This window comes from Rhincodon typus, chromosome 1, assembly GCF_021869965.1.
Source record: "Rhincodon typus isolate 14 chromosome 1, sRhiTyp1.1, whole genome shotgun sequence".
In the NCBI taxonomy this organism is placed as follows: domain Eukaryota; kingdom Metazoa; phylum Chordata; class Chondrichthyes; order Orectolobiformes; family Rhincodontidae; genus Rhincodon; species Rhincodon typus.
This window is the reverse complement of record NC_063332.1, coordinates 104,611,025-104,634,328: the sequence shown is the minus strand read 5'-3', so window position 1 is coordinate 104,634,328 and position 23,304 is coordinate 104,611,025. Positions and strand designations below refer to the sequence as shown.

Genomic DNA, 23,304 nt, shown 5'->3' with positions numbered 1-23,304 from the left:
AAAATGCCAACGCAAGAGAGCAGAACACTTTTCATAAAAAAAAATATTATGGACGCTGGAAATCTGAAATAAAAACAAGAGGTGCTGGAGAAAAATCAGCAGGTCTTTCAGCATTTGTGGAGGAGAAAATAGTTAAGGTTTAGGGTCAGTTATGACTGTTAAAAACTGAAAGTGGTTGAAAATAGCATATTCTATGTTGTAGACAAAGGGGGGAGTGCAGCGAGTGGAACAGATTGCACGTCTGTCTACAGCATAAAAACACCCCAAATGTTCTAACTCCTTTCAGTTCTTAAAAGTCACAATAGACTCGACCCATTAACTGTGTTTTTCTCACCACAGGTGCTTCAAGACCACTGACCTTCTCCAGCACTTTCTGCTTTCAAATACAAAAACCAACTTCAAAACAGAAAATGTTAAAAATGCTCAGCACATCAGGCAGTAACTGTAGAGAGAGAAAGACAGACAGACAGTCAACAACGCAGGTCGATGATCTTTCAGGTTGTTGAGGATATCTTTTGGACACTCATACAATTGTTCAAATGTAGCCGTTCACCTTTTTTTGGAGTGTACAGAATGGTTCATTGATCCAACGGTGTGATTGCTCGATGACTGTGATATGGTTAAGTATAGCGCAGTGCCTGTGTTACTGTGGGTTGCACTCGTGTGTGCCCAGTGGATGTGCGGATGCTTCTAGCTGCTGCTTTGCTTCGTTCTCCCTCAGGTCCTGCCTCCTTCCTTCTTGTGTAACCCGCAGGATCTGCTCTCCCTCTCACTGCCTGATACTGGGCGGACTTTGCACTCCGAGGAAGCGGAAGTGGAGCTGGGTCGGTCCAATCTGCTCCGGCTGCCACGTTGGTGGAGACGTGGACTTGAAGCACCGGCGGCCCGGGAGCTACAGGCAGAGCCGGAGGTAAACCGTGAGCTCGGGGCGGGGGCGAGTGCCTGAAACCCCGGGGGGTGAACCGGGGGCTGCTCTGTCGGAGGTTGCTCCTCCTGCGGGCCCCGGCTCCCTGTGAAATCTCTCCCAGCTGAGGAAGCGCAGGGATCGGCAGGGCCGCTCGGAAGGGGGCAGGAGGAGGAGGGTTGGAGATTCCTTTTAAATGGGGTTTGATTTGACTTGAGTCCTGGTGGCGGGCCCTGAAATTTCACTCGTTTCTCTGCTTTTTTTCTCTTTTTTAAAAAAAAATTGTAGCCAGATCCAACTTTCCGCTTTCCCCGATCCTCGCAGTCTGTCTGCTGGCTTCAATGTTTCTTTCTGTTTACATTGAAACACTGTGTCAACGTTGTATCACCAGTGGGGTCACTCACTGTATCCACTCACTGTCACTATCAGGGCGGCCCAGTTCCCCCTCTTTCCAATCCTGGGGTTTCCTGGTGAATACTGTTCCACATCATTTTGCTGCCTTTTTCGATCACCGATGGATCGTGGCCGGGTTCTCCCTCCCTTTTTCCAAATAATACTATTTCTGACCAGCCGTGAAAATGCAGTGGGGTGCGGGGAGACTTTCAAAACTTGCACCTTTTGCATCTCAAATCCTGGAGTCAGGTCCCAGCTCAGCTACTACCCATCTCGCCTCTCAGTCAAAAGTCTGTGGATTTCAGCTGCACTCTAAAGACTTGGAACATCTAATACTGGGACTGGTACTGCAGTGCTGCACTGTCAGAGGTGTTGTCTCAAATCAGATGTCAGGCCCAGGTCCTGTCTATGCTCTCAGGCGGACTCAAAAGATCATGGTATTATTTTGAAGAAGAGCATGGGATTTATCCCCTGGTGTCTCCGCCAATGTTTATCCTTCAGTCAGCATATTAAAAAAAACATATTACCTGCGTTATCATTAGCTTGCTGTATACAAATTGGCTGCTGCTTCTCCTACATCACAACAGCAATTATGCTTCAAAAAAGTGCTGCCCCGCTTGTAAAGTATATGAGAAAGGTGCTCTTAAAAAAAGTGGGTTTCTCTCCCCTTCTCTTCCCCATGGTAAATAAGTGCGATGATTTGACAGGTCAACAGTAGAACATGATGGAGGGCATATTGCATGTTTCACTTCAATGAAAGTTACTTACAGCAACCTTTTAATTGCTTGAAATCTCCTCATTTGCCTTAAGAACATAGGAAGAAAAGTGTGCATATTTATACTGGACCTGTTACAGTACATTTCAAGTGTACTGATCCATTTGTCAGCTCTAGTTCATTGTGATTGCTGTTGAGACTGGAGAGTAAGGGGACAAGTGGTGGAAAGAGCCTGGACTTCCATCCAAGACTCTCCAGCTTGGTACTTCTGATTGAGTCTTGGGCTAGCCATTTATTACTAGGACAGATAATGTTGTTTTTAATTCTATTCTTTCAAAGATCATTCTTGGACTTCTCTATCTATGGGAGTTCAATCAGCTTGGGTCTGATTGTTTGTTTATTGATGAATTAGAAGACAGATCACTGGCAGCTTTGAGGTTATACCCGCTGGTGCTTAGCCCTTTTGATGGCACTTTTATTCTGAGTCAGAGATTGTTTATTTGAGACCCACTCCAGTAATTGAGCACATGGATTAACACTTTTAAGTACACCATTGGCTTGTTTTTTTAAGCAGTCGATTTACTTATCAGAAATATGTTTGAGAGGACCGCTGTTATTTTTCAAGGAAATTATGAGACAATTGTACTTTTTTCCTAAGTGATAATTGGTCCTACCATAATTAAACAATTTTAATCTTTACTTGCATTCATTAATATGGGGAACACAGGACATGAGGAATCACACTAAGATATTTAGCCTAGACAACAAGGTGCAGAGCTGGATGAACACAGCAGGCCAAGCAGCATCATAGGAGCAGGAGGGCTGACGTTTCGGGCCTAGACCCTTCATCAGAAAATCTGATGCTGCTTGGCCTGCTGTGTTCATCCAGCTCTGCACCTTGTTGTCTAGGATTTTCCAGCATCTGCAATTCCTACTATCTCTGATACAACTCTATCCAAGATATTTAGCCTGTCCAGCTTCTTCCAGCATTCGGTGTGATCGAGGCTGATCTGTGCCTAAGCTCCATATACCCACCTTTGTCCCATGCCTCTTAACGTTCTTGGTTATCAGAAATCTAGAAACCTCACATTCAAAATTTACACTTATCTAGCATCATTTGCCATTTGTGGGAGAACATTCCAATCGCCTACTATATTATTTATGTATGTATGTGTGTGTGCGTGCTCACACAACTGTTTCCAAATTTCGATTCCAAAAGGAACACGGGAACAGGAGTAGGCCATTCAGCCTGCTTCACCATTCAATGAGATCAAGACTGATCTGCAGTCTAACTCCTTTGCCCCCTTTACCATAATATATTTGCTGAACAAAAGTTTATCTATCTCAGATATAAAATTAACAACTGATCCAGCATGCACTGCTGTTTGTGGGAGAGAGTTCCAAAACTCTACCACCCTTTGTGTGTAGAGGTGCTTCCTGACATCTCTCCTGAATGGTCTGACCCTAATTCTCAGACTATGCCCCTTGGTTCTAGACTTCCTAACTATTTATCTTTATTTAACCTGTTTGGCTGTAATTATTAGGCTATGTTTCCTAGACTCAGACTGTTCATCCACGGACAATAATTCATGTTTATGGACTTATTATTTGAGATATTATTAAATATATAAATTTGATTAAATCGTCCCTTAACTTTCTAAATTCCCTAGGCATTTACACAACCCTAGTTGTGTAATACCTCCTGATAAAAGAACCCTAGAGTCCAGGTATCATTCTGGTCTGTCTACATTCTATTACTTCCAAGACGAGAGTATCCTTCTGAAGGTGTAGTGCCCAGAACAGCTCCTGGTACTTCAGGTGTGGTCTAACTAGATCTTTCTATAGCTGAAACGTGATGCCCATTCCCTTGTATTCTAGTTTGCTAGATATAAAGGCTCAGCATTCCATTAGCCTTTGAATATTGTTTTTGTTTGATTCATGATATTTTGATAATCTGTGTATCTAGGCCTCTGTCGACACTGCTTACAATATTGCATATCTTCACGTCATCAGAAAATGAAATCGGACAATACAGCAAGCAAAATAAACAGTGAACACTGCCAAATAATCAGCTAGGTTTGTCTGCGGTCAGGCGTGATATTTCTTTGAGGATAAAAGAAGCAATTTTGGACAAGAATATTAGAATGGTTCAGTCCGTGTGCTACCATATCTGTCGTGGAGATCTTGTAGTTTTCGTTAACTTGCGATCTATTTTTTTCAGAGGCTAGCTATGCAGCAGTGCTGTAGCATGTCACAAATTGCCATGTGTGCAAGGTCGGTTATGTAATTAGTCATGTGGTGATCTCCCAGGATTGGATGTGGAGACAAGGCTTTTTGTGACTGGGAGAATCGGAACCAGAGGCAAAACACACAGACTCCAGTTGGGAGTAGCTAAATACACAATGGCATATTTGCAAAGAGCCAGTCAGATTGTAATTTAGGGAGATGGGAATAAAGATGCAAAGTTATTTTATTGCTTCCTTTTCCTTTGTACATCCTTGAAAATTAATTAAATGTATACTTCTTTTGGCAACTTGGTGCAATTGCTTAGTGGTGCCTATTGCAAAGCCTATGGCAAAATTGCACATTGAGTTGCAAAAAAAAATTAAGTTTTCAGCTGAAGTGTGTTCTGATTATCCATTTTTTGTGCAGAAGTAGAATAAAGTTGTGAAACTTCTGACTTTTAGCTTTTTTTGGCTTATTCACCTGCCTTGTGCTCACTGGTTTAAGGGAGCCAGGGAGTAGCTATCATGCTGCTACTCCACCAAGTTAAAATTAATTCAGGAAAGAAACTTACGGATTAGCAGTCTAGTATTTAGAAACCAAAAATTTCACTGTACCAAATTGCTTCTAATTTCTGTGGCTGTGCAGAAGTTCTGAATCAAGCATCAATCTTTGCTTAGTTTGTAAGTGTTAATGTGTTAGAGCTTGTTAAGGTGACCATAGCAACAGCTGAGGGCAGTCGTTTTCTCTTAACTATGAATTGATTACAACTGGCCCATATCTAACAAAAATACACGTGTCTCAGGAACCGCCAGATTTCAACTAGAATCAGCACAGTTTATTCAATTTTCCAAGAATTCTTTTGAAAAATCGAGGTTTATGAAGAGGGCAAAATACATAACTTTATGAATTGGCTTAACTTTATTGTAAAATTCATACATGGATTAGATCTATATTAACATTTCATATTTTCATGTGTTCGCCCCTTAATTGTATAATTGTGCAGTAATATGAAAGAAGGTAATGGCTATCATAGATAGCTAACATTTCTCCACAGTTGTACAGGAAAATTAACATCACACTATATTTCCTTACAATCTCATTGCTCAATAACAAGGACAGTTAGCAGATGCCAAGGTAGAGAATTTTTTTTTTGGAAAAGGAATGTTGTCTGTATGTGGAAACGTTTTCTGTGTGCGTATCAGAGCATTTGGTAACTTACATTTGCATATCCCTCTCACATCTCCCACCATATGTGTTAATGTTAACATGGTATGAAACAAGAAATAGACTACTGCTTTAATGGAGCAGGTATGATTTCTCCTTTTATCCCTGTTAGTATGTTTAGTCTAAGTTTTAATCTTGGTTTGTGCTTATTTCAGCTGAGCCAGCACTAACAACACTACAGTTGGCCTGAACAGCCCAGAATCAGAAAAGAAATATCTGCCATTGGTCCATTTCAAATTGCTAACCATTGATTCAGGCTAAATTGCAAAAACACGATGGGCTGAATGGACTCCTGTGCATTTTTCGTTCTATGATTCCCTGATGCTGGTTATTGCATACTTTGGGTGTCAAATGATCAGGCTTTGCTGGGATTGAGCTTGCTGTCTTGAATGGTGGTTGACTAGTCGGTGAAACTTACAATCTGGGCTTGAGCATGAAGAAAGAGTTTGACACTGAGCTAGTGTGTCATTTGTGTTACTTTGTGTCTCAATGTAACTCCATTGATATGTTCAGCAAACTCGAGGTGGGCCTTAACATGTCATGAATAACTTGATAGCAGATTGCATGATCCACAGTAATCATGTGTTGGCCCTTGAGGTTAGTTTGTTCTTGATCAGCAGGTTGTCATTCGTAATACAACCACTGTTAACAACAGCATACCCTCAATCAGAAACAGCTTTGTGATTTTTGCTAAGTGTATGATTTTTCAGATTTAATTATTTTTCCATCCTATCTTTATCACACACTAGTCCCACCATCATGGAATTCATAAATTGGAGCTCCATGTCTCCCCATTTCCACTCATCATCAATTTTGCTCATCCTGTATTTTGTTTAATTATTTGTCTTGCTGTTTTGTAAAGAATCTGTGTGAGTAGGAATATGGTGACAAGGAAATTTTGGCTGAAAGAAAATGCTTGAAATACTTAAGAGGTCAGGCAGCACTGTGGTGAAGGAAAGTGTTAATGTTTGAGGACCATGTCCTTTCATGAGAAATAATTGGCAATAAGTTAATTTTACAGTTTTTAACAAAGTGTAGAGGCAGAGAAAGTTGGTGAGGAGAAAAGAACAAAAAGAAAGCCTGCATTTGGATGTTAGGCAGGAGAGATTAAACAACAAATGGACTGATGACTTGTACCACTGAAAGGAACAAGGGTAGCATCTGCATGGGAACACTGCCTCCAAATTCCCCTCAATGACACAACACCATCCCGATTTGTAAATACATTGCTGTCTTTTCACTGCAACTGGGTCAAAATCCCAATACCATTTTTGCCATATTTATACTAGGTACACTTCAATTATTCAAAAAGCTGGCTCACCACCACTACCTTAAGGGCAATTAAGGATAAGCAATTAATGCTGGCCTTGCCATTGTGGTTCAAATCCCATGCGTGAAAGCAAAGTTGTGGAGTTTAACTCTTAAAACTTGGTGACATTGCCCTAATGGGGTGGGGAGTAATCTAAGAATGAGGGAAAATGCAGAACCAGAAATAACGCAAGTCAGAGGAAAGCTCTGTCTTTCCTGAAACAAACTGCTCAATTATCTCCCAGTTCTGAAGTTTGCTCATAAAAGTAATTTTAAATAAGATTATTGAAATTTGATCAGTACTTTCCCTGCTTTTGCTGCTAAGTGGAATTTTAGCTTTAGGGGAAAGAGCCATTTTCCTGTCTGGTAAACAGTTCAGTTATCGAACTTTATTGTGTAATTAGTTAAAATCAGACCTAGAGTTAACATTGGGCCCATTATATCTGCAATGTATAATTATCTGGAATGAGATATCTGTGTTACCAAAATTGCTATCTTTTTTCTTAATTGCCTATCCACTAATTTCTTTGTATTAGTCCATCTTCTGTATTTTCTATTGATTTTTATTTGTGTAAGCATCATTACCTGATTTCCTTAAGGCCCAAAAGTTTGAAGCAGTTTAGTGAAAACTCCTATTGCTCCTCTTAATTGTATCTGTCAGATTAAAAATCTGGGTGTGTCTTTGTGCGTGTATATGTAGATGAGGAGTGTAAACTTATCAAACTAATGTCATGAGTTTAATTTAGTTATTTCTTCAGCTCATAATTTGCACGTGTGCATTGTAACTCCTTTTCATAAGGAGAATTGCTAACAATTGAACATATCTTGTCTTCAATTCTTATTGATTATTTTAACATTGAAAAAATTCTTTGAGTGTTTCCGCTGAAATACGTCATTGGGGTGTGCACTGAAATATTGCTGATTGACTGCATTATTCTCTGTAGCAATGTTATCTATCTACGTCAGCTATCGTCAAAGTGATCTGTTGGAGTCAACTTGCTTCTTAATGATTGTTGAGGTGTAAGTTAAAGTGGCTGGTCACCATGGTATTTATTTGGCAGGCAGTGAAGTCCTGGGATTTTGCTGATTGGTGCTTTTTTTGTTTGGATGTACTTCGGTGTTCTCTGCATGTAATAAAAAAAAAACAATTTTGGCAATCAATTTCTTTATTTAATGTATTTTTGATAACATTTCTTGAATTTAGTAATAAACGGCAGGACTTTTTTTAAAAAAAGAATTAAGTTTCTTCCTCCCATTTTGGTATTTTATTTTCTGCTTCTTCTGAGATCCTTCTATATGCGGGGAGGTGAACTAGTGACTTTTCCTGGTATTAATGACACTTCTGTAAACTTCATTGGGTGAGCTTAAGGTAGCTTGGGCTGAACTTGTTCTCTTCCTTTACTGAAAAATGTGGGCAAGAGCATCCACTTTGCTGAGCATGTAAACTTTTTTGTAAAATAAACATTTTAAAATTTTTATTGAATATTATATATTATCCTGAGTTTGCTGTACCTGGGAGAAGTAGTTTAGTGTGATTGAACATGACTGTGTAACTACTGCACCCAGTGATTGTTTGAGGAGTCTCACTGACAGTTTTGTGGGTGATATTAATGCTTGGATGTCTCATGCCTTCAGGATTGCAGAGGGACATAGGTTAAATGATTGGACAAAAGTTGGCAGAATGGGATATAATTCTGGACGTTATGCCTTTTGACAGGAAGAATAGAGGAGCTGAATATTATTTAAGTGGAGAAAGACTGCAGGAAGATACAGAACAGAAAGATTTGGGAGTCCTTTGCATAAATTACAAAAAGCTAGCATTCAAGATAAGCAGGTACTAGTGAAGGCAAATGGAAGGTTGGCGTTAATTTCAAAGAGAATGGATTATGAAAATAGGGATGTCTTGCTAAAACTAAGAAAGACACTAGTTATGCCATAGCTGTGGATAGTTTCCCATTCCTGAGGAAGGATATAATTTCATTAGATGCAGTCTGGAGGATGTTTGTTAGATTGCTCCTGGGTATAGAGGGATCCTCTCATGAGGAGAGGTTGAGTAGATTGGGCCTGTACTCATTGGAATATAAAGAATGAGAGGCAACCTTGAAACATACAAGAATCTTAGCTTAAAAATTACAAATAAAGCAAATGCTCAATTTTGACATGATCTCAATGGTACAAATTATTTATAAACTTTCTATAAATTCAGAACCAACCTATTTTTTTTCTTTCAGTTGAATAGGTTTCTGACCCCATGGTATAAAGAGAGTTTAATAATCAATTAGAGCAAATCATTTCTGATTTCACAAATAACAGGTGTTGCAGTTCTTTAGCTTCTCATGGATTACAGTTGTACAAATAAACACTTGTAGCTTTAATTCTATGGACAGGTACTGTGTGCCCCCAAAGCCATGTGGAGCCAGTTATCCTGATCATTGAAGAGAACAAAATTAGGCAACTTGACAAAATAGATGTGGAGAGGTTGTTTGCCCTTTTAGGAAAGTATAGGACCCGAGGAACACAGGGATCAGGAAAAATTTCTTCTCCTAGAAAGTGGTGCATCTGTGGAATTCTTTACCGGAGGGCTAACAAGGCTGGGTCCTGATGAAGGGCCCAACCTGAAGCGTTAACTTCCCTGCTGTGCTGTTGCTGCCTGACCTCCTGTGTTCCTCCAGCTCCACACTGTATTGATTCTGACTCAAGCATCTGCAGTTCTTGTTATCTCAGTTGGGCTGTTAGGTATATTCAAGGCTGAGATAACAGAATTTTAATCAGAAGGTAAATCAAGGTTAAGGGGATAAAGCAAGAAAGTGAAGTTGAGGATTATCAAATAAGCTATGATCTCATTGAATGGCAGAGATGACTCGATGGGCAGAATGGCCTACTTCAGTGCTTATGTCTTATGGTCTGTTAGGCCATTTGCTGTTGGTCACTGTTTAGGTCCACACACGGGACAAATCTGATCATCTGGGCAAGATGCAGGAAGGCTCCAAGCACCCCGAAAACCTTAAACAACTAGTATTTTTCTCAATAAAAACCGAAAGAACTGCAGGTGCTGTAAGTCAGGAACAAAAACAAAGTTGCTAGAAAAGCTCAGCAGGTCTGGCAGCATCTGTGAAGGAAAAAACAGAGTTAACGTTTCGGGTCTGGTGATCCTTCCTCAGTACTGTTTTGTTTTTTGTAGTATTTTTCTCAAGTGCATTCATTATTTTGCTTAATTGGTAGGCTGTCTTTCAACTGCAACATTTTTCTGATGGCCATTTTCAAAATCATGAGTGGGCTGGATAGAGTAGATATGGAGGGCAGCACAGTGGCTCGGTAGTTAGTACTGCTGCCTCACCGTACCAGGGATCCAGGTTTGATACCGGCATTGGGCGACTGTCTGTGTGGAGTTTGCATGTTCTCCCCATGTCTGCATGGGTTCCCTCTGTGGGCTCTGGTTTCCTCCCACTGTCCAAAGATGTGTAGATGAGGTGGATTAGCCAGGGTAAATTTGGGTGATGGGACAAGGTGGGGAGCTGGGTCTGGGTGGGATTCTCTCCGGAGTGTTGGTGCAGACTCAGTGGGCCTCAGAGTAGGGATTCTGTGATTCTATGCTGCTCTCACTGGTGAAGTGAGAAAAGAACAAAAAGGGCAATGATTTAAAGTGATGTGCAAACGAAGCAAAGATGATGTGAGAAAATCTTTTTTCTTACAGCGAATAGTTAGGGAATGGAATGCACTGCTTAAAAATATGACTGAGGTGGGGCCAATTGAGGCATTCAAGAGGGCATTGGATGATTATTTAGGTAGAAATGGTGTGCAGGGACATGGGGGGAGAAAGGCAGGAAATTGGAACTAGCTAATGGAACTGCTGTAAGCATGGTGGACCAAATTGCCTCCTTTTGCACTGTAATGATTCTGTTTACCTGTGACTCTGTTTACCTCATAGTCTGTTCTATGTCCTTGGCATGACCACCAGCCCGGATATAGAACTGCATTATAAAATGGCTCTTGGGTTTCTCAATTTTAAAGGTGAAGATACTTTTCTAACTGCCTCTACACGTTTAGTGCTTGTAGGACGCATTTTCAACAATTTTAGGTAACTGCTGTTCCTATCTTAATGCTTCTATGTCCATCCCAGCACTGATGTATTTGGTATCTTTACTCCCCAGCTCACCTAGCAAGGATGAAACTTAAAGAAATCAATCGGACTGCTATCCAAGCATGGAGTCCAGCTCGACAGCACCCTATTTACCTGGCTGCAGGTAAGAAAACTACTGGCAAATGATTAATGTTTAGAGAAATTCAAATGGTATACAAATATCTTCGTCTCATCTTAGAAGAAGAGTATAGTTGTCCATGTGAAACAATCTACATAAACATGTGCCTGAATCAATGCTGCAATGGAAAGGAAATGGGAGACGTGTAGTGCAGATTTAGAGGGATCTGGGTTCACTTGGTACAGAATCTCAAAATGTTAGCTTCAGGTACAGCAAGTAATAAGGAAGAGAAAATAATGTTGGCTTTTGTTGTAAGGGGATGGAATATAAATATAGGGAAGTCTTGCTGCAACTATTGAGGGTGTTAATGAGACTGTCGCTGGAGTCTTATGTCCTTAGGGTAAGGAGACTGAGGAGACTCCTTTTGGAAGTGGTTCACAGAAGGCTGATTCCTTGGGTAAAGGTGTGGTCTTTAAGATTTAACTTGATTGCGAGGAGGATTAGAAAGGACATGAGGAAAAGTTTTTTCACTCAGAAAATGATGGTTGTCTGGAATTTGCTGCCCGGTTTGGTGATTGAAGCAAAATCTTGTTTAAAAGACAACTGGATCGGCAGCTGAAGTGCTGTAACTTGCAGGTAGGGAGCAGATGCTGCAATGTGGGCTGAATGGTGTCTTTCTGTGCTGTAATCTGTATGTGGTTCTTCGGGAAATTTTGAGCAGGTTGGGCCTATGCTTTTGAAAAATGAGGGGTAATCTATTGAGATATGTAATGTTCTGAGGGGAATTGACAGGCTATGTGGTAAAAAGATATCTTCCATTGTGGAGCAATGAGTTTAAAGAGTTTCCTATTGAAAGAATGGATGAAGAGGAATTTCTTCTGAGGTTCATAGGCTTTGAAATTCTCTTTCTAAGACAGCAGGGCAGCTTATGGTTGGGAGATAGAGTTTTTAACTGGGGAGTCCAGGATTTTGGGCATTGGCAGGAAAGTGGAGTTGAGGCCACAGTGAGATCAACTGGGATCTGATCGAATGTTAAGAAGGTTTGAGGTGTCAGATGGTCTGCTCTTCATTCTCGTGTTCCTCAGTACAGGACCTTGTTGTTTTGGCTGGATGGTTGGAGTCTAGAACTCACTGCCCAAATGAGTAGTAGTGGCACAACCATAGATTACAGATTAAAAAATCACTTGGATATGTGCATGAAGTGTCTTAACCTAAAGGGTTACACTCAAGAACTGGAAAGTGGATTTAGGCTTGATGCATCTTAATGACAGACGGGGCAATGATGAGCTATAGTCGCAATATGTGCTTTATTTATTTGATCAACATTGTGGAGTATTTTCTGAAACAGTAAACTGAGCTGGTTTGCCATTGTGGAGACAGATGGAATATAGTTGCCTGTGGTACTGCAGCAGTTATAGAAAGTGACGTACCAAAAATTGGAAATTTCAAAATACTTTGTTTCATTTATTTTGATGATAATTCCCAGCTAGTTAAAAGACGATCAAGAAATTTTCTAAATGAGCAGTCAGAGGTAAAGCATTTAAGCCGTGATGTTAAAAACTTAACCTGAATGCTGTAACAATGGTTGGCTGTCTTGTGCGCTTCAGGTTTAAGTTGTGTTCAAAGCAACATTGATGCTCCCTATCAAAGATATTTTATCAATTCATTGCCCATCTCTAATTACCCTTTAGAAGGTGGTAGTGAGCTGTCTTTTTGAATTGCTGCAGTTTTTGGGGTGCAGGTATACCTGTTATGCTGTTAGGGAAAGGATTCCAGGATTTTGACCCAGCGACAGTTTCATGCCAGGATTTTGTGTGGTTTGGAGAGGAAGTTGTAGGTGGTGATGTTCCCATGCATCTACTGATCCTGTCTTTCTAGATAGTAGAGGCTGTGGGTTTGGAAGTGCTGTTGAAAGACCCTTTGTTGCTCAGTTGTCGTATGAAAACTAATTGTATTATTATGGATCAGTTCAGCATGTCATTATTGTGTTGAAAGTTTCTTTTTATCATTCAGGAGATGTGTATTTCGCTGTCTAGGCTAGCTTTTATTGCCTGTCCCTAATTGCCCTTTGCTCCTGTGTAATTGTAACCTGCATCTAATAAATGAGGATTAACTGTTCTAACCTGATCGGTATTTTCTGTAACCATTAATACAACAGCAAAATATTGGGGACGATGGAAAACTGCAATAAAAACAGGAAGTGCTGTTAATACTCAACAAATCAGCCAATGATTGTGGAAAGAGACCTGGCAATGTTTCCAGGATTGGGTAAAATTAAAAATGTAATAGGTTTTCAACAAGTGAAAGGAGGAGGGTTGTGAAAATAACACAAGGAGTAATTTGTGAAAGGGTGGAAGATAGAGATTAAGCAAAAAAAAATGATAGCATAAGATGAAAGGCTGTGGCAATGGTATGGAAGCAAAATGTGCATGTAGAGGAGGAGTGACTAACAGAAATATGAACAGCTCCCACCTGTAAGTGAAAACAAGAGTAAGACCAAAAATGGAAAGAAAAAAGTGGGAGTAGAGATTATAGCCTTAAATTGTTGAATTCCATATCGAGCAGGCAAAGCTATAAAGTGTCCAATTGAAAGATGAAGTGCCTTTCCTTGAAAGCCTTGTGGGAGCTTCATTGGGACACCGCAGTTGGCTGAGTACAGAGATCAGTGTGAGAGGATGATGGTGAATTGGAATGACAAATGACATTGTTGGACAGTAACCTCTCTGTTCTCTGCTCATGAACCTCAATACAAACTCAAAGAACTACATCTTTCGATAAAGAATCTTATAGCCCCCCCGACTGAACATTGAGTTCAACAATGTCGGACCATATCTGCCTTCACTTTGTTTTCCTTTTTGTTGCTGGTTTTGGTTTTACTGTCTTTTTCTCTTCTTTGCTTTCGGATGGTAGTTGTTCATCATTTTGCCATTAATGCCTCCTGTAGAAGCATATTTTATTTTTTTGCTTCTCCCCCTATGTCATTACCATTCACTTCAATTGGTATGACCAATTCTTATGTAATTTTATCTCCTATTGCAGACTTTCACTTTTCTTTTTGTACCTTCCCCATTTTTACTAGCTTAAAACTTGTTACATCTCTTCTGTTGAGAGGTTGTGGACCTGAAGTGCTAAGCATGTTACTCTCTTCACGGATACTGCTCAAACTGCTGAGGATTTTCTGTTTTTATTTGCTGTAACCATGGTTTTTTTTCTGCAATTGGGAGAGATCAGCAATGCAATGATGAGAAATATTTGCTGTATCTAGATAGAAAACTAAAAAAAACTTTCTCATTTACAGTATATAAAAAACAAATTCTGATTTATAGGGGTTGCAGCCACTTTATAGAAACTGTACCTTGCTGTGAACATGAGCGGAGACTGCCTGAACAATGGAATCTGGAAATTGCTTTTTAGTTGGTTGAAAAGTTGTGCAGCTGGTGTGTGTGTTTTTTTTAAAAACTGGTATTAGCGAAGACACAGTTGATTCATGTCCAGTAAACCTAAATTTACCTTTATCTTGGTGCTATGCTGCAGTGACCTTGTTAAGAAAAAATGTGCCGTATTCTTATATTCTTCCTAACTTTTAACATAGGCACCTCAGCCCAGCAGCTGGATGCTACATTCAGCACAAATGCTTCCTTGGAGATCTTCGAGTTGGATCTGGCTGACTGTACCCTGGATATGAAATCATGTGGTTCCTTCTCTTCCCCACACAGGTAAAATCAGTGTTATCCTCATTTAATCCGTATTTTATTATATTTGATTCGATCCCTCCACTGTTTGCTATTGGTTAGTTAAGTGGTGAATTTTTCTTTGCTGTTGAGCTGGATGTTTCTAGTTTGTAACAACAGACTGTGGGACTTGCCGTCACCATTCTTCCAGCATCTTACATTTGGGGCTGCATTATCACCGACAAGATTATGACTGGGAGAACTAACAGTTACAGATTCTCTGGGACCTGTCTTTTCAACTCCTTCATAGATACTTCTAAAAGGAACACATGGGAGAAGAGAATGGAGGATATGCAAATAGGGTTAAGTGAAGAGTGATTGGTGGAAGCATGTGTGGAGTGCACGGAGCAGATAGGCTGAATGGCCAGTTTCTCTGCTGTAGATTTGATATAACAAATGAACTCATTGAACTCCATCTTTCTCAACTCAAATCTGAAGTCAATGCAGGATTTTCTTTTTGGACTCTACAACTCAGCACAATCATACTTTTATATTTTTCATATTTTTATTTGTTCCTAAGGTACCATAAGCTTATCTGGAGTCCTCATGAAATCACAACGGGTGGCCAATCCTCTGGTGTTCTAGTTGCTGGTGGTGAAAATGGAAATGTGATCCTGTACAATCCATCCGAAATTATAGCAGGAGGAGAGGATGTTGTGATTGGACAGAATAACACGCACACTGGTCCAGTTAGAGCACTTGATTTCAATCCTTTTCAGGTAAGTTATCAGAACCTTCAAACTTTCTGCTAATTACATATTTTAATAAAAACCTTAGAAAATAATTCATTCTCCATCACGGTGAAGGATGGGGAAAATATATTTGGGTTTCCCAAAGGTTTCTGTAAATGGCGTGTCTTGGTTGGTTGTAGCCTGATTGGTAGAGATCGGGTGCCCTGGTTGATCAGCAGCTCCTTAATTGTTTTATTATGCAACTGCCAGGATGATCAAAGGCAAACTAAATGGTTTGATTGTTTATGTGCAGCATCAGCATAAAACACTCCCAGGTCAAGTGCAGCATTGACTGTGCTCAATCCCAATATGTTGCTGAACTTCATAGCCTCCTGGGCATTCTTTGTTGGTACGAGATTAAGTGGCTTTTTATGCTATGAATCTGTGCTCAATAGGAATTTAGTTGCAGCAGATCAGTTCCATTTCATTTCAGCTCTTGTTGCCAGCAGAGAGAAACACTTATCCTACCAATTCAGGCATTCAAATGCAAGTTTCAGACTAGAAAGGCAGTGGTCCAAGCCATTTTTGTGGCAATGCATATTCTGGTGCACTTCTAGTCTCGGATTTTGGGGTGCATTTTAACTTGCAATTGATGTATGTCTTACAACTAAATTATAGACTGGTTCTTTCAAGTTCAATCTGAAGTTTGCTAGTCCTGATTAGTTACAAGGCCTATTCCAGGTACATATATGTTTTCAGAATTTGACAGAAGTTTATCAAAGCAAGCTCAGAATAAATTATACTTAATAAGGCAATGGTTTTTCAATTGATCCACTTCAGAATACCAGTTGCACCGCTGGTTTACTGGGCACCGATATCTTGTTCTGTTTTGTTGAATGAAGTTCTTCTACCTTTGATCTTCGTTCTTGGGCATTGGAACGCCAATTATTAACCACTACTCCCTTCTGCATGATCAAAAATATCCTGAACTTCATTTGGCTAGTCATCCTAAATTGTAATCTAAGAATTCTGCAAAATCTATCAATAATCGATGTGAAACTCGACAATAATTGTTGACACCTAAAACTAATTAAAACTCAAAATAACGACATCAACTAATACACATAGGCCTATTGCAGACTTTAAGTCGCTATTTTAAAACACAGCTGTGTCTTTAAGTAAAAACTATGTCCAGTTCAAAATAACTTTCTCATTTGTTGGCCTAGGTTTACATCAGCTTAAGCCATAAAACATTTTTAATTAAACCATAAACCCTTTAACCAAGGGTATGATTTCTTCCTAAAATAAGCTGTTTAACAACTGAACTCAATCAGAATATTATTTAATCCCTCACTGCTAATGAAGACAAAGTTAACAATTATTGAAAAGTAATTCAGTCCTATGGTCCCATCAGTGATGCTTGCCACTGTGTCATTGTAGATATGCATGGGGCTGACCTAGTTAGATTATGGTAGATAGGCAGAGAAGATTGAGGGTGATTCGCTTTGTTACTATTTTTAAAAGCAGTTGTCTTGTTTAGAGACGTGGACAGGGTCTTTTTGTTTTTCTTTATTCCTTCATTCTGATGAGGCCTGCATTTCTTATCTCTGTCCCATTACCCTTGAGAAGGTGATGGTGGACAGCCACTTCCTTGAACTGTTGTGGTCTGCGTAGGTTTGCACTACCTTTAGGTAGGAATTTCAGAGTTTTCTTGTCCCCAAGGTGGTCTTGTAGGACTGTAATATAATATTCTTCAACTGTTCCTTTTATTTCTACAATGGCCTCTCAGTCCTTGCTCGTCTAGTCTGTTTCATTGAAAGTCAATGCAAGCTTCAGGAGCAGCATTGAGTTTTCAGCCTTTTTTAATCTTTGATTAGAGTAACTTCAGGCCCTAGCTATTTGGCCCATTTTCATCTCTGTACTGCATACTGGTAAAGTGTGGAAGGCCTTATAGAGGAAAATGGAAGTTTGGTTTACATTTGGATCTCATACACATTGTCAGAGCACAGCGCTGGTGTTAAGACAGGATGTAGAAATGGTTTATGTTACCGTGAGGTAAGTCAAAAATTTGTGGAAATATACAACAGATATATTATGCAATGGGCCTAAAATGTGAAAAGCCTCTTGGGAATTGAACAAAAACCATTTTTTTTTTATTTTTGGAAACCAAGTCAAGAAAGCCCTCATAGACCTTATCAATAGGGGAGGTGAGACAATGGGGAAGGTGTGAGCTCTGGTACCATTTGTGGAGCGGACACATGAGGCTATGACCATTTTTCCCTGAACTGGTAAAGGTTAAACATGTATTTCACAAACATGTAACATCAACTCTGTTTCTCTTTCCGCAGATGTTGCCTGACCTGCTGAGTGTTTCCAGCCTTTTTCTGTTTTACTTTCAGGTTTCCACCATTCACACTATTTTGTGTTGGGTAAGGTCTGTGCTTGGTATGCTAATGTTTGGACAAAAATGCCTTTAGAAGTTCTTCTCCTGGGTTCACTTTTACTTGTAATTTATATAAATGATTTGGATGAGAATATAGGAGGCATGGTTAGTAAGTTTGCAGATGACACAAAAATTCATGGTACGGTGGAGAGTGAAGAAGGTTATCTAAGGTTACAAAGTGAGCTTGATCAATTGGGTCAGTGGGCTGAGGAATGGCAGATGGACTTTAATTTGGATAAATGTGAGGTATTGCATTTTGGTAATACACACAAGGACAGGACTTTAACAATTCATGGTAGGGCCCTGGGTAGTGTTGTAGAACAGAGAGACTTGTGGGTTTAGGTATACAATTCTTTGAAATTTGCATCACAGACCACCACAGGATAGTTAAAAGGCATTTAGCATGCTCACCTTCATTGCTCAGACCTTTGAGTATAGGAGTTGGGACGTCATGTTGCAATGGTCCAGGATGCTGGTGAGGCCTCTTCTGCAGTATTTTGTGCAGTTCTTGTCATCCTGTTACAGGAAGGATATTATTAAACTGGAGAGGGTTCAGAAAAGATTAACCAAGATGTTGCTGGGCATGGAGGGTTTGAGATATAAAAATAGACTGGAAAGGCTGGGACTTCTTTCACAGGAGTGTTAGAGCTTGAGGAATGACCTTATTGAGGTTTATAAAATCAGGAGCAGCACAGATAAGGTGAATGACAAGATGCTTTTCTCTAGGGTGAGATTTTCAAAACCGGGGGCATATTTTTAAGGTGAGAAGGGAAAGATTTTAAAAAAGTCAGGAGAGGCAACTTTTTACACAGAGTGGTTTGTGTGTGGAATGAACTTCCAGAGAGAGTGGTAGATGCAGGTGCAGTTTCAACATTTAAAAGACATTTAGATAAGTTCATGAATAGGAACGGTTTGGAGGGATATGAGCCAAGCGCAGGCATGTGGGACTAGTTTAATTTGGGATCATGGTTGGTCCAAAGGGTCTGTTTCCATGTTGTAAGACTCTATGATTGTCAAGATGAAGAGGTGAATGAATGCTGGCTTTTATAACTACTCCCCAAAGTAGGAGCTTTAGACAGGTCACTGAGGCCTAGACAACTGAAGATGCAGGTCTAATTAAGGGGATGAAAAGAATGAAAGCGCCCAAGATAATAAAGTTGCATGAACATTGAATTCTTAGAAGGTTGTTAGTTTAGGGCAGTTTAGAGAAGGAGGGTGAACTATTGGGGGTTTAGGGAGTTGAACACAAGAATGACTATTTAAAAATAAAGAATAATAAAAGGCAGTAAGAAAAGTATGGAAATATGCAGTAAAAAGAAATATGGAAAGTGTGAAGTAAGGCATTTAACACCATCATTAAGTCAAAAAGGAGTAGGTTGCTTCTCCAACTCTTTTTCAGATGCATTATCGCTTTGCATTTAAAATTGTTTGCATTTACACTTGTTTATTCCCACCCCCACAGTTTTAATTTAGGGACATTTTATTCTGCTGTCATTGTAATCAACTTATGGAATTGCATCTCTAGAGAATGTCTGTGATGCAACAAAAAGGAAGAGAAATAAAATGCTATCTGTTAAACTTGGAGAAAAAAAGAAAAATTGCAACTATTTTCGGTGACAACACAGTGTGGAGCTGGAGGAACACAGCAGGTCAGGCAGCATCAGAGGAGCGGGAAAGTTTTCTGAAGAATGGTCCTGAGCCGAAACATCAACTTTCCTGCTACTCTGATGCTGCCTAACCTGCTATGTTACTCCAGCTCCACACTGTCTTATCTCTGACTCTAGCATCTGTAGTTCTTGTTATCTCTGAAATATTTTGGGTGTAATCTTTTACTAGAATTGCTATAATGAGGCTTAGTAGTATCTGAAATATTTGTTTATTTTAATTTTAACTAATGAACTTCTGATGCATTTGAAAAAAAATCTGCTTTAGCTGAAGGGATTGCTGAGGTCATGCAAACGTGTAACTTGCCTTTTTTAGAGTTGTCCAGGTAATGTTTCCTATTCACCTAATGAATTATTAATTGCTTCTTTTGACCAGAGTAACCTTGTAGCATCAGGAGCCAATGAGTCTGAAATCTACATCTGGGACTTGAATAATTTTGAGACTCCAATGACACCTGGGACCAAATCTCAGGTATGTTTATTCCATTCATGTTTCCTTATATTCAATCTAGTGTCATTCCGAGTATTGTTGGAAAGCTGCTGCAAAAAGCGTATGAATGTAATCCACTAGTGAAGATTCAAATGTTCAAAGCAGTAGGAATGATTGATTTAAAATAAAATGGGTTCCAAGAATACTGGCCTGTTTCATTTTGTCTTGATCAATAACAATAATTGAGGATTGCAAATTTGATTCATCGTCATCAGAAGAATAATATATTAACTTGTCTACCCTACAGTTTTTCAGTTGATCTTAATATCTATAAAGTGCAACCTGTATTAGTATCACTGTCTCTACGGCTCTAACATAATACTTGTTGAACAGCTTGCTGGAAATGAATCAAATTGATTTAGAATTTGAACTTGTTTTGATAAATGGCTCCACTCAGAGCTGCTTTTGGGTTGGTTTGTTTGTTTTCAACATGCAACAGGTCATTGCAAAAAAAAAAAGCAGAATTACAGGAGCTGAAAATCTGAAACAGAAACAGAAATTTCTAGAGAAACTCGGCAGGTCTGTCAACATCTGTGGAGAGAAAGCAGAGTTAACATTTTGGGTCCAGTGACCCTTCTTCAGTTCTCAGAACTATTCTGAAGAAGCGTCACAAGACCTGAAGTATTAACTCTGCTTTCTCTCCATAGGTGCTGCCAGATCTACTGCATTTCTTGAACAGATTGTTGTAATTCACTTTTTCAAAAGAAACTTGACAACTGATTACTTCTCATCTTAGAATGGAATTGAAAAGGAGACTGTTGCAACTTGTTAGTGCTTTAACTCAGGATGCAAAATATAGTTTTTCTCAAAGGTTACCTTCTTGGTTTTGGGGACTAACATTTGGTTTTCAAAGGCTGCTTTTTTATTCTCACTATTTCCTTTATTTAGCAGTTGCAGCCATTGCATTCTTTTCTGTATCTGTGTTGACATAGAGTATATGGACTTCATTGGTTACTTCTCTTTCACTTCTCAGATTTAAATTTAGCAATTGACATAATAGTACCATTACATTCTCCACCTGAACTGCTCCTGATCACATGTAGCCTTAAGCTAGAGAGTACATACTCCTCTTTAAGTAGTTTGTTACCTCAGAGATTTCACATTTTCCTTCCTTCTAGTTAGCTCATATTCTTATGTTGACAGGTTAGGATCTCTTCTTTGCAGCCTTGTGTTCCAACCCTTTTCTCTCTCTCTCTCTTTCTTTCTTTTCCCAAATCTGTCCCCCTTCCCTGTCCTTAAGCCTCTGTGTCTCTTTTCATTGTCTTTCTGGCCTCCTATTTTGTCTGTCTCTCTCTCTCTTCCATCACAGCCCTTGCAGCCTGTGTCTCTAACTTCCCACCTCTGGCTGTCAAGCTTGTTTCTACCCTATCAACCTACCGATCTGTGTCTCGCTCAGTCTCTCCTCTCGCTCAGTCCTGCAGACCCCCAACCCCTGCTGAGTGAGCGTCATGGCTGCCATGGTTTAAAAAAAAAGCGGCTTCAACTCCCCTTCCCGGAGTCAATAAAGTGGCTAATTCCAGCCTTGGCTCTCCCTCCCACTCTTGGTAAAATGACAGATTGCTCCTGCACCCAGAACTCAGTCCTCCAACTTCTGGAGCCTGGTGCCCAACACCCACACCTCAGGTCTTGGGCTCCTGCTGCTGACCCTCCCAGTGACTCTGCCACAGCCGGCTTAGAACCAGCCTGTGATTGGAGGCACAGCACCTCACCATTTCCTTCCATTATGTTTGTGGGGAGGGCGACTTTCTTTGCTTGGTTATACCACCCATAAGTGGATTTTCCTGGGTGCTTTGTGGATTCGTCTGCAAGAGATGATGTTGAGAGAATGCCGAACACTTCCAGTAATCACAACAGAACCCAGGGTACTTGATAGAGATCAACAATTATAGTAAAAACTATCACCTCCTTCCCTTAAATCTTTCTCCGTAGATCAGATACTGAGGCCATTTATCAGTTATTTTTGTTGTGATCACTTAGCTTGGTGCCGATCAGGGATGAAAACTTTCCTTACCTGCTTTGATCAGTATTGGAACACTGAGTGTGTTCACCAATGGAGCTCTCAAGAAGTGAAGGAATAGTATGTTAAGATATAGTCAATAACTTCATAGTTCAACACCAAAAGGCTTCTGAGAGGGATGTTTCTTCATATGGCTGTGTTTGATCTTGCTTAAACAAAAAACACAAATCTTCACTGACTTTGAATGTGACAGATTATTTTATTTGGGACCTTTATAGTTCTTGCATGTTACTGACTGAAGTGAGGTTATTGAGATGCCTGCAGTTTTATGGTCCTTGAATACAGATTGGGACTGGTCGGTTATTTTCCACATCTGTTTATTGGTCAAGAACATTGTTTTTCTTTGCTGTTAAGTCTGTTACTGATTAGATTCTTAACATTGCCTTTCTCTGTTTGAAGATCAGCACAATATTGAAAAGATCAAGCTTCTGTAGTTCTTTGTGATAGAGAATTCCAGAGATTCACCATCCTCCAAGTGAAGAAATATCATGCTTATCTCAAGCCTAAATCTCAAACCTAGGATCCAGAACTCAGAAAATTATTATTTTGTGTGTCTACCTGTCTGTCATTTTACAATTTTGACTTCTTCTAAACTTTAATGCCGCAACCTCTTTTTATAGGACATTCCTGCTATCCCTGGAATTAGTCTGCAGTGAACCTTCACTACACTCTTTCTAAGGAAATTTTACTCTTCCTTAGGCAATATTACCAGAATTCCACATAGTACTCTAGGTGGATTAAAAACCAAGCTTCTATATGATTGGAGAGGGAAACCTTTACTCCTGTATCAAATCCTCTTGTGATAAAGGCCAACATACTGTGGCGTCACCAAGACAATTAGGGATGGACAATAAATTCTGGCCTAGCCATTGATGCCCACAGCCTATGATCAAATTCAAACGAAAGTACAGTTTACCTCCCGAATTGCTTAGTACATCTACAGGCTAGCTTTCAGTGACTTATGAGCAAAGGCACGTAAGTTTCCTTTGGAAATCAGCACTTCTCAATCTTCCACCATTTTAAGAAATACTTGGCACCTCTGTTCCTCTTTCCAAAGTGGATAACCTCAGACTTATCCATATTATATTCCATCTGCCATGTTTATGCTTCCCTATTCAGCCTGTCTAAATACCTTGAAACTTCTTCGCATTATCCTGAAAACTCAGATTCCCACACACATTTTTGTGACATTGACAAATTTGGAAATGTTACTTTGGTTTCCAAATCACTGAGCAAAATTATGAATAGCTGATAAATACGCATTGATCCTGATGATACCTCACTGGCCACAGCCTGCCAATCTGAGAATTAGACCTTTA

The 23,304-nt window shown here is 39.7% G+C and overlaps 1 protein-coding gene across 1 annotated transcript in view; it reads left to right on the top strand.

Annotated features, from left to right (window-relative positions):
- The first annotated feature begins 777 nt into the window (after window positions 1–777).
- Window positions 778–23,304, top strand: part of sec31a (SEC31 homolog A, COPII coat complex component) — an 89,606-nt gene continuing 67,079 nt past the window's right edge. Inside the window, exons 1-5 of the mRNA XM_048603609.1 lie at window positions 778–910; window positions 10,922–11,014; window positions 14,562–14,685; window positions 15,221–15,419; window positions 19,855–19,950. Of these exons, the coding sequence (XP_048459566.1) occupies window positions 10,936–11,014; window positions 14,562–14,685; window positions 15,221–15,419; window positions 19,855–19,950 (498 nt within the window). The 5' untranslated portion in view covers window positions 778–910; window positions 10,922–10,935. The remainder of the gene's footprint in view (window positions 911–10,921; window positions 11,015–14,561; window positions 14,686–15,220; window positions 15,420–19,854; window positions 19,951–23,304) is intronic.